This window comes from Trachypithecus francoisi, unplaced genomic scaffold (genome assembly GCF_009764315.1).
Source record: "Trachypithecus francoisi isolate TF-2019V2 unplaced genomic scaffold, Tfra_2.0 Lachesis_group10, whole genome shotgun sequence".
Lineage (NCBI taxonomy): Eukaryota > Metazoa > Chordata > Mammalia > Primates > Cercopithecidae > Trachypithecus > Trachypithecus francoisi.
This window is the reverse complement of record NW_022681455.1, coordinates 44232691-44244304: the sequence shown is the minus strand read 5'-3', so window position 1 is coordinate 44244304 and position 11614 is coordinate 44232691. Positions and strand designations below refer to the sequence as shown.

General features: G+C 54.7%; 1 protein-coding gene and 1 long non-coding RNA gene across 3 annotated transcripts; one reads left to right on the top strand and one right to left on the bottom strand.

Annotated features, from left to right (window-relative positions):
• Positions 1-802: 802 nt before the first annotated feature.
• LOC117087279 (uncharacterized protein C6orf223-like) lies at positions 803-6198 on the bottom strand. Its single transcript, XM_033217300.1, is given in 5 exon segments — positions 803-3720; positions 3723-3851; positions 4405-4464; positions 5392-5518; positions 5835-6198. Coding segments are annotated over 5 exon segments (684 nt in total). The 5' UTR covers positions 5916-6198; the 3' UTR covers positions 803-3433.
• On the top strand, positions 3842-8564 carry LOC117087281. 2 transcript variants are annotated; one of them, XR_004438746.1, is made up of 3 exons: positions 3842-4396; positions 5419-5492; positions 7864-8564. It is a non-coding gene; the product is annotated as an uncharacterized LOC117087281 (long non-coding RNA). The 2 variants fall into 2 exon arrangements; XR_004438745.1 differs by lacking the exon at positions 3842-4396 and adding an exon at positions 4597-4897.
• Positions 8565-11614: the final 3050 nt, after the last annotated feature.

The window sequence follows — 11614 nt, the reverse complement described above, 5'->3', positions numbered from 1 at the left end:
TTGGTGACTTGTTTCTTCCCTGGGCTGTACTTGCTCCTCTCTTCACTCTTGCCTTCCTGTCGCCAGTGTCTGATTGGCCCTGTCCTACCTGCGCTCCCTGTTGGTACCAAATTCTCACACTTGTGGATGGAGTGGTGCAGCTCCCTGAGTCTCCTCTACCTATGCTGCCCGCCTTGGGCTTCCTGGGATCAGCCCCCAGCCCTTAGCCACTGCAGGGTGCTGCTGGCCCTCCCACCCTACCACTCTGACCCTCCTCCGAGGCATGTGAGAGGGATTCCAGAGATGAGATCCCAGAGCCTGCCACCCAACCTGCTGCCTCCTTCCCACTGAGGAAGGACACTCTGCCTCCATTTGGCCCCTGCCACCCCTCTAAGGCGGCTTAGCATCAGACAAGCCTTTCTGACCTCTAGCTTGGATGGGTGGGGAGGGCAAAGGGTAGTGAGGGTTTGCCCAGGCTATGACTTTGGACCCAAGTGTGGAAGGGAACCCCTGCTGGCTCAAGCCCCAGCCCCAGGCCCAGGGGTCCGAAATCACAGCCTCCTCCTTACAGCTGTTGGCACCCGTGGTTCTAGATCTCCCAGTCCGGTCAGGGTCCCAGAATGTTTGAGCAGGAAAGGATTTCAGAGTTCAGACGTTTGTGAAGTGGACTCTTTAGTGCCCGGGAGCTGATCTGTATGCACACGTATGTGTGCATTCGTGTGTCATGGACTAACCGCTGGGATGTGAAGCCCACCCCTATTTTGACCAAAGAAACCCCAACTTTTTTCCTATGTTACCACAGAGAACAGAGGTGCCACACGAGTTACAATTTAAACAAGAGGATTCATTGTTTGAAAAAAAGATTTGAAAATCAGGAAAGCTAAACAAAAGTCATTTTACATATGGAGAAACTGAGGCCCATATGTGTAAATGGCTTCTCAAGGTCACAGTGGTGTCAGTGGCAGAGCTGGTACTGCACCAGGCTGCCTGGATCATAGACTGATGTTTTTGCCAAGACCGGCTGAAATGTTCCTCTCAGGAGGTGGCAGGTGGGGGCAGAGTGCCAGGAAGGCACCGTCCAAAGAAGTGGGTTGAGGTCACAGCCTCCCGACTCCCAAGGGCCCCCTGAGAACAGTTGCACTGGAAAGGTCGCTCGAATATGAGCTAGAGGCTTGAGGTTTTGGAGTGGAAAGGGGCAGGGTAAGGAAGAATAGAATAGGGGGAGGGCAGGGGACAGGGATTCATCCTATGGGTTCCTCACACCCCCACTGGGACCAGCGCCCCCACCCCAAGCACCTGATTTCAAAGTCTCCCCTCCACTGAAGGGAGGGGCAGAGGGAGCTCATGACTGGCATGGAGGGGGCTGGCTGGCCCTGAGGGAATAACTGCTGGGATGGGGAGGCTGTGAAGCAGGGGCCTGAACTTTCTGTCTCAGGGGTACCTGTGGACACTCCTGGCTGTCAGTGGCAGAAATGGCACAGTAGGGGGATCTGTGGCACTCACTGTGTCTCCCCCAGTGCTCAGCTGGGCACCCGGGAAATGCTATTGAATAAATGGATTGTGTCCCTCCTCCCCCAGTACCCCCACAATCACCAGCCTCCTCCCTCTCCCTCCCCCTGTCCTTCAGAGCCTACAAGGACTGAGTTATTCTTAGTAGGTTTCATTCATCAAAGCGTGACAAATGGTGTCCTGGGAGGAATGCCTGGGCGCCATGGGGAGCCGGAGGGTGGGGTTGGGTGCAAATGTCCCATTTGAGGGGAGAGGCCATTGCCTTCAGGGAGCTCCAGATGGAGGGGGAGACACAACCCTGTCCTCATGAGAATCTCAGTAGATGCAGAAGACACAAAGAACCTCGTCCCGGGGAGTCACAGTCCCTGTCCTTTGGGGAAGGCCCCAGTCTGAAGGGGGGAGACAGCCCTGCCCTCAGGAAGTCCCAGTCTGAGGGGAGACAACTCTGACTCAGGGAGCCCCAGTCTGAGGGGAGACACAGCCCCGTCCTCAGGGATCCCCAGTCTGAGGAAGACACAGACCCATCCTCAGGGAGCCCCAGTCTGAGAGGAGACACAGCCATGACTCAGGGAGCCCCAGTCTGAGGGGAGACATAGCCCTGTCCTCAGGGAGCCCCAGTCTGAGGGAGACACAGACCTGTCTTCAGTGATCCCCAGACTGAGGGAGACACAGCCTTGCCCTCGGAGTGCTCCCTGTGATGGAAGATAATCCTCCCATATTCCCCCGTTCTCCAGCCCTTAGTGAAACCCCAGTCTGAAGGGAGAGATCCAATTTCCTGTTCTCAAGCAACCTCTAGTCTCATGGCAGAAAAATAGCTGCCATCCCTGCTGGAGAATATAGGGTGCCACCCAAGTCACGTACTGAAACTCAAGATGACAAAAAGGAGTGCCAGAGGGCTATCCAGGAGCATGTGCAGCCACCACGGCCACTGCATGTGGGGAACCTGACCATGACAGAGAAGAGGGGGCTCCCAGATACACTTGACTGGGCACGCTTACCAAGAAACATGCAGACCACAAAGGGGCAGCAATCATGGGGACTAAGATCCTGCCCCTGAGGAAAAGGATGAAGGCACAGGCCAGCGGGCCGGTCTAAATCAGAAGTCCACCTTCATTGGGAGGGCAGCCGAGGAACCCACATTGTCTGCAGCCTCTCACATTCAACCTAAAACCTATGTACTCATTGCAAGCCAAACAAAACCTCACTGAAGATAAAACATGGCCCAAGGCCATGACTTTGCAACCCCCTGGACCTCAGGAAAGAATTCCTGATAGAGAAGAGCTCTGAGCCTGGTTTGGGGAAGGAGCTGATGGCCAAGCTACCCCTTTAATTCTGGCCTTCAGGCCTGGCTTCTATCTTCAGGGCCTCTCTCACCCTACTGGACATGGGAGGCCAGAGCCACCTCACTCCTCACCAGCTTCCCTAGGACCAGCAGGCTACAGCTGGCCAGCGGGCGGGGCCTCCGTGTCTGTGGTGGGGATGTCACCTTTCTTGGCAGGAAGGTAATTTCCCTGCCAGGGGAGGGAGCCCGTTGTGCTGCTCATAAAGCCACTGTTAAACGAGCGGGTCTGGGAGTTCTGGCTGGGCGGGCTTCCCTTCCCTTCTCCGTGCCCAGACGTGGGTACTGCTGCCCTGCGTGCCTTTGCCACTCCTCCCACCGAAGACTAACTTTCCAGTAGACCTCAGTGTTTCTGTCAACTAAATAGGTCCCTGGCCCCTCCCCACTCTCCCAGTCTCTTCCAGCGGAGACCTTCTAGGACTGTAGGTTTAGCGGAGGGGCCGGCTTCGGTCTCCCCAAGTTCTACCCCCCAGTGAGGCCTCACAGCTCTCTTGGGACTGAGGGGCAGTCCCGGAGGGCGGCAGGATGCGGCAGCCAGTGGTCCTGGGGACCGCGAGGTGGGTCGGGGGTGGCGAAGGGAGGGTTCTGGGACCGGGGAGCGGCAGCCTAATTACGGCGCGTTGGCCCAGCGCCGCGGAGCGCCGCGGATGACAGCGGCGGTGGGTAATTAGAGCGCATTAGCCGTGCCCCTGCAATCCTGTAATTTTTCCTCGCGCTCGGGGTGTGTTGTAGGAGGCGAAGCGATGCAGGCTTGGCTGAGTCAGACTCTCGGAAGCCCAGGAGGGGACGCAGGGGGCGGCAGAGGCCGCGAAGAAGGGACTCCCGCCGGGGGAGGTGCAGACGCAGTCCTCTAGGAGTCACCTGTCCCGCGCTCTTCGGCGCGCGCGCCCCGTCGGCGGCGGGAAGGGGGCGTGACCTGCGTCTCCTCCCGCCGCCGCCGCGCGCTCTGCCAGCCCGCCAGTCCTCCGTATCCAGGCGAGCGTCTTCACCCAGCCACGTGTCCTGCCCCTGGTGCGCAGGTGGACTGGAAAAGAGGAAGGCAAACGCAGTGGCCAGGCGGAGACCTCCCAAATCCTATGTCTCCCCGAGAATCAGAGACAGGCTACAGACCTAGGGCAGCTATAAGAAAAAACGTCAACTACATCTTGAGGGAGTGAGGTGGAGTGGGGCCGCTTGCTGTAGTCGAGCCTTGACATCGATTCTGCGGGGGCGGGGAGGAGTCGGCGCGGGGCTGGGGCTGGGAGGGGAGTTTATTTATTAGCCAGATTAGCCAGCATTAATGGGGGAGCGGTGGCGGCCGGCGGCAGCAGGGACATAGCTGGCATAGCTGGCATAGCGGCGGGGCCTCCCGCGGCGCGGGGCTCCGCGGCTTCAAAGGGGCTTAAAGAGGCCCTTGGTGGCACTGCCACGGCCCCGCGGGGGAGGGCGTGGGCGCGGGCGGCGGGGGAGAAGGCGGCCATTGTGCACCGAGGGATTAGGGCTCTGGCCTGGAAGGAATTTTAAACTGCCGCGAGCCGGAGCCCCAGGACTCTCCTCCTGCCCCACCCCAGCCCTCCGGAGCACGCTGAGGTGTTTACCTGCTTTCCCACGTCTGGGGTGGAGGGGGTGTCCTCTCTCCTCCCTCAAACTGGAGGCACCTAGGGTTACCAGGTTTGGCAAATAAAAACGCAGGAGGTCCAGTTAAACTGAATACTTTAAATAGCATAAGTCTGTCCCAAATATTGTATGGGACAGACTTATGCTAAACTATTATTCGTTGTTTATCTGATATTCAATTTAATTGAATGTCTTGTATTTTGTTTTTCCTGGCAGCCCTTGAGGCACTGAAATGTCTAATCCATGTCTGGAAACAGATTGATGGTTCCCGAAAATCTAGTGGGTCTCCCCGATTTGAGAGATCTGTAAAGGCAGGGGTCATGTCTCTCGCGTTACACTGGGAGTTTCATGAAGCCGGATGCTGGGTTTCAACCTAAAGAAGGCAGCTCTGAGAGCACTATATGTGGCCCCCATCAGACTGGGAGCTTCCTGAGGACAGGGGCTAAATTTCACCCATGAGAGTAACACTTCAAGGTCAGTGTCTGTGACCTGTGACACTGGGGTTTCCTGAGGCATGGTCTGTGTGCTTCCTAGAGGGCAAATCTGTGTCTCCTGCCTCACCCCTCACTCTCCCACCCCCACCCCCACCCCAGGCTGCTGGAGGCTCCTCCTCCATTAGTGTTGCTTACTGCCCATAGGGGGTGCTAGGGGCCCAGCTGACTGGCCTACAGATGGATGGGACCTGTTTATTGGGACTCAGGGCTTCAGTCCTTTGGGGTTGGTGCACTTGGAAATAATGGAGGTGGGGTCCCCCATCCTGTGAGGCTTGCTCAGGCAGTTGAGAGCCAGGTCTGCCAGGGCCAGAGGCAGTGGCCAGCATGTGGGAGAAGCTCTGGGTGCTGGGTACCCTCGGTTTCTTCCAGGAAGGAAGTGTGGCCCTTGGTGCAGAACATCCGCCCACCTCCTCTCATAACCATTGAAACCAAGTCCCAGTCCTCCATCAGCCTCTCCAGACCCCACTGCCTAACCTTTGCTTGTACTGTTCTTTCTGCCAGAAACACTCTCTTTTCCTGCTTTGAGGACAGCTGAAGTCTCGCCACTTCTTCTGGATGCTCTGACCATCAGTGAGGTGGGCTGCTTGTGGCTAGGGGTCTTCTGGTGAAAAGAACCCTCCGTCTACTCCCTCCTTCCTTAACAACTTTGGCCACAGGGGCCAATGAGGGGGATAAGGTGGGGGAGGGGAGAGACAGGAACACTGGGGGAGCATAGACAGAAGGGGAGCAAGAATAGGAACCTCTTTCCCCCCAACCCATCCCCCTGAAGCCCCTTCCCAAGTCCCTTCATCCCCTCAGGGCCTCTGAACTCTTTCCCCTTGAAGCTGAGGGAAGCCCCGGAGAAGCGCTTTCCCACGGTCACAGCCTCAACAAACCCCTGCCCCCCTCTCTTTTGACTGCAGCCACCTCAGTCTCACCCTCCGCAGAATGCAGGCCCACTCCATCACTGAAGGGCCTCCTCCTTGGGCCAGGGCGCCTGCTTCTGCCAGTGGCATCATCACCCCACTCCTCAGCCGCCAGTCATCAGGTTGGCAATTAGCTACTTCCTCTCAGCTGCATGAGGCCACCAAACGTCACAGCCCCTCCCCTGGCCTGCCGCGGCGGCGGGAGTGCTGGGTGCTGCCCCCTACCCTTTGTAGTCAGTGCCAAGTCCTGGCTCAGTCCCCCTTCCCTACAACCTACTGAGTGCTAGGGTAATGAGCCTCCCATCTGGAGAGCTGAAAGCCTCGCTGCCTTCTCCCCGCTTCAAACCTCCTCCCCCATGTCACCCTATCCCATTGGGTGAGGACACTCCTGCTGCCTGGGTGGGGTGATGCCTGCTCAAGGGCACTAGCAGCCTGGGTGGGGCTTGAGACTCAGGTGTCTCTGTTCCCAGTCAGAGGCGGTTTTCACCAGCCCCTTACCTGGGGCCCAGGAGTCTGAACTGAAGTTGGTGGCAGTTATTTGGGAAGGGGAGAGAAATGGGGACTCATTCTACAGACCCCCAAACATGCAGGGGGCAGGCCCTTCATGAACACCCTAGGCTCATTCGCCTGTGCCTAGGCATACACAGTCACAGCCTAGGCAATGTATATTCCACTGCAGTGTGCCCACATATGTCCCAGGTGGGCAAGTAAGCCCACTTGTCCAGATACCCCTCATGCCCACACATCCCTCCTCCAGGTGTGTGCATGCAAACCCACTGGCATACAGTACTCAAAAAGGCAGTGAGCTTACTGCCACACCAAAAACAAAATTGGGTCCCCACAGAGGAATCTAGAAGCATGGGAGGGGAGGAGAGACCACCCCAACACTTGCTACCCAACAGACCAGGGAATCTTCCTGGGGAAGGATGGGAGGAAGACTGCACTTCAAGGATATGTGTGGGGTGCGCAGGTGGACCGTGGTGGGAGCAGTTCTGTTTGAGTCTGGGTGGGGGCAGAGGATCTGGATTTCCAGAGAGAACTGAAAAATTCTAATATGTATAAACAAAGGCATGTAATCTTAGGCAGATCGCTTAACTCCCTGGGGCCTCAGTGACTGCATCTGTAAAATGGGAATATGAGAACACCATTTAAACTTGGTTGTCAAGTTTATTTTATTTTTATTTATTTATTTATTTTTAGAGACATGGTCTAATGTTGTCACCCCGGCTGGAGTGCAGTGGTGCAATCATGGCTCACTGCAGCCTCAACCTCCTGGGCTTAAGTGGTCCTCTCACCTTAGCCTCATAAGTAGCTAGGACTACAGATGTGCCCCATCATGCCCAGCTAATTTTACAACTTTTGTAGAGATGGAGTCTTGCTGTGTTGCCCAGGCTGGTCTTGAATTCCTGGGCTCAAGCGATCCTCCTGTCTCAGCCTCCCAAAATACTGGGCTTATAGGCACAAGCCACCATACCTGGCCTGATTGTGAAATTTAAATGAGATAACCTGGCTCAGAGTAGGCCCTGAGCTGACATTACTATGGGGAGACCTTCCCAATATCCTCTCACTTGATGGTGGGCTTGCCTAAGAGAGCTGCCCTAGGGAGATGAGAAGCCCTCATTCTGGACCTTACCTGACTAACCATGTGCTCCCCCTGTTTTTCTTTGATTTCTGGGGTCCAGCCCCAGCCAAGGTGGAGGATACAGGTTGAGAGGCATGCAGGGTATAGGGATGGGTGATTGGGTGCTCCTTTGGACTAGACTGGGGGTGGGGCTAGGGAAGGGCTGGCTACCTGCCCTGCCCCTACCTGGCTGGCACAATAGGTAACTGAGTGCTGACTTTTATCCCTGGGGAAGGAGGAGTCAGGCAGTATTTCTCTGTCCAGGCAAATGGGATGCAAGGGTCAGGAGCATGGGTGGAGGGGGCTTCTAGGAATATTCCTGGAAGAAGACCTGGGAACAGGCACTACTGACAGGAGCTACTGCCTGGGCCTACCAGCCTCTACCCCAACTCAACAAATATCCTTGTCCTTGTTTCTCAGAGTCTGTATCCACCAGCTACTCTTCCAGATTCATGAGGCAAGGCCTGCCTGCTCACCTGGCTGGCCCCAAGCACCTCTTCAACCTGCTGCCACTGTCCTGCCTCGCTGCCCTTCTCAGCTCATCCAGCAGGGTCTCCAAGTCATGGAAAAAGAAGCATGTATACACATGTGCTCATATACACATGCCCACAGCCGCATAAGCACACCCAGAAACACCATCGCAGACATGTTCTCACAAGCACATGCACATAACACACTCACTACCCCTCACGCATATACACATGAATACACACATACATGCACACTCACAGTCTTACACACATACACACACACACACAGTCATAATCACTGCTGTTGGCTGAATTGTGCCCCCCACCCCCATGCTAAAAAGATATGTTGGGAGTCCTAACCCCCAGTACCTGGGGATGTGACCGTAGTTGGAAATAGAGTGTTTGTAGATGTAATCAAATTAAGATGAGCTCTTACTGGATTAGAGTGGGTCCTAAATCCAGTGACTGGTGTCCTTAAAAGGAGAAAAGGATTTGAAAACAGAGACATGGAGACACAGAGCAGAAGGCCATGTGATGATGGAGTAGAGACTGGAGTGATGCAGCTGCAAGCCAAGAAATACCAAGGTGCTGGAAGCCCCCAGAAACAAGGAGAGAGGCATGGAACAATCTCCATCAAAGCCTCTGGAAGAAACAGACTCTGCCAACACCTTGACTGCAGACTTTCGGCCTCCTTCACTGTGCGAGAATACATTTCTATTGTTTTAAACTACTGAGTCACCAAGTCTGTGGTACTGTTATGGCAGCCCCGGCAACAAATCCAATCACACACACACACAGAGACACACACACACACAGAGACACACATGGCTGGCTCCAGGCTCAGTGATGAGCTCAGAGGAGTTCCCCTTGGGAGCTGCTCTTTCTCTGTCATCCTTCCTTTGTGGTTGGTCCAGTGGATCCACAAAAGCTCATGGCCCAGAGCAGAAGTTCAGTCATTTTTAATTCTTCTTCCCTGGAGTTCTCAACCATGCGTTGCCCTCAAAATCTGCTCTCAAGATTTGGGTTGTCATATTTAGGAGCACCAGAAAACGTACAGGAATACTGTGTCTGCTTGCATCATATTAGTTAAAGACTGGAAATAACCTAAATGTCCCAGAATAGGTACATAAACTATGGCATATCCACTTAATGGAATACTACACAGCAATACAAAAGGAAAACCTGGTGTTACTTGAGCAACGTGGATGAACTTCATAGACATCATACTGCACAGCACGAGGCAGACACAAAAGAGTGCATACACTACGATTCCATTTACATGAGATTCACCAACAGGCAAAGCAGATCTCTGGGGATAGAAGTCAGAATAGTGGTGATCTCTGGAAGGTGGAATTGACTGGGAGTGGCTACAGGGAGCCTCCTGGGGTGCTGAAAACATTCTGCGCTTGTACCGGGTGGTGGTTATGTGGGCATTATATAAAATTCACCAAGCTGCACCCTTACGATTTGTACAATTTGATGCACAAATCTGACACCTCAGTAAGAAGTAAATTTTACAAAGTACCAAAGAAGTGAATGACCAGAAGCCACCAGATGAATGACCAGAAGCCACCAGACTATTTTCTGGGGCCATTTATAGCTAGAGTCTGGACCCTCTAGGCCACAGAAAGGCTTGGTCCCTGGGACAGCCATGTGTGGTGTCATCGTTCAGTGCATGTGCGTGGGAATTCCACTCTTCAGTTGTGATGGGGTTGGAGAGACACACACACACACACACACACACACATACACACACGTATACCTCTTGGCAGCTTCCCGTCCTCATTCGCAGTTGCAGGTTTGAGCAGGTATATCCCCCAGGTCCCCTGAAGCCAGTCTCAAGCTGTCGAGGGTCCCCCCGGTCGACAGACCAGTGGCCTGGGGCAGGTAGCTAGTGAGAGGGACCTTCCTCCCTCTTCGTCCATAGCTCTAGAGTGAACTGGCCTGGGGTGGGTGGCTGCAGGGCTTGCCTTAACCCCTGCTGCACTGGTGTCCTCGGGCCTGGGGCCTCTTGTATGACTGACTTTCCATAATATTTGTTGACTCTAAATGTCCAGCCTGGGGCTGCCTGGGAAGGCCAGGATGTCAAGACAGCCAGACCATTAAGACATTAGTCTTTGGGAGAGGAATGGGAGGTGCACAAGATCCCACTGCAATTGGCTTCTCCAAAGAAAGCCTAAATGCGGTGATTTCTTCCACAGGAAAACTCCAAAAGAAAAAGAATAGCTACATTTACTCAGGTTTTGTGATCTGACTGGCATGAACCAGACATCTTTGAGGTGTGTGGCAGTGTTGCCATTACACAGACAAGAAAACAGAGGCTCTGAGATATTGAGTAAAACCCCCAGGGTCACACAAGAAACTCAAGTGAGGACAAGTGGCATGATCATTCCTTCCGACTGGGGCTCCCTGAGGATGGGGCTGCGTCTTCCCTCAAACTGGGGCTCCTTGAGTCAGGGCTGTGTCTCCCCTCAGTCTGAGCCCTATCTAGGAGTGGCTTAGAGGAGGAGCTGGCCTGGAACCTGCCTTCTTTTGCATCCACACTGGTCTCCTGGAGGGTCTGGAAGGGGCTGCTGACTTGGCCACCCCTGCTCTTTCTCACCCTGGCTGTCGCCCCTGGTTCCTGTCTGCCTACAGGAAAGCCATAGTGTGGGGCCATGGTTCTGAGGGTCAAGAGGGAAGTGGGGGAGGGTGTGTAACAGAGGAAGCTGTCCTTTGGTGGCTGTGCTAACGTCAGTGGGATGTCCCCACATCTTCCCTCCCTTCCTGACCAGGTCCACTGGGGGTCAGGACCACCCAGCCGATCCATGCCAGAGCCACACTGAGCAGAGGGCTGGCTGGACCCTGCCCTTCCGAGGAGGAGCAGCTGGGAGAAGGGCTCCATTTTTAGAGGGGCAGGGTGGAGGGCAGCCTCCTGCAATGTCCAGGAGTAGGTGCTCCTTACTCTGCCCATGCCTTGCCAGCAAGAGCTGATCATGTGATGGGGGCCAGGTGGCAGGTGTAATAAGAGACGACATCCTCCTCGGCCTGCCCTGTGCCTATATTAAGTTCCGTGCCCTGGCATTCCCCTGCCCCTGCCCCCAGGACTTTCCCTCCTCCCTCAATGGATCCGACACTGCAGATAAAGGAGCCATCCCTCCTTCCCAGCCCCACTGTCTGAGGAAAGGGGCAGGGGCCTAATGAGGTCAGAGCCCATGGGTGGGGGAGCAAATGCAGTAAATTTAGGCTTTGGGTGCTAATGAACTGCAGAGGTAAGTGCCTGGGAGGGCGTTGGCAACCCTCAGACTCAGTCCTCCTCCCACAGCCACCCACACATCACCTAGGTGCTCACAAGGGCACATGAAGAATATACTCCCCAGCAGCTGAGACACAGGTTTACACTCTTTTAATTTTTATTTTTTAGAGACAGGGTCTCACTCTGTCACCCAGGCTGGAGTACAGTGGCACAGTCTTAGCTCACTGTAGGCTTGACCTTCTGGACTCAGGTGATCCTCTGGCCTCAGCCTCCTGAGTAGCTGAGAACACAGTCATGTGTCATCATGCCTGGCCAATTTAACAATTTTTTTTTTTTTTTTTGTAGAGAAAGGGGTCTTATTATGTTGCCCAGGCTGGTCTTGAACTCCTGAACTCAAGAGATCATCCTGCCTTGCCCACCCAAAGTGCTGGGATTACAGGTATGAGCCACTGCACCTGGCCTAGGT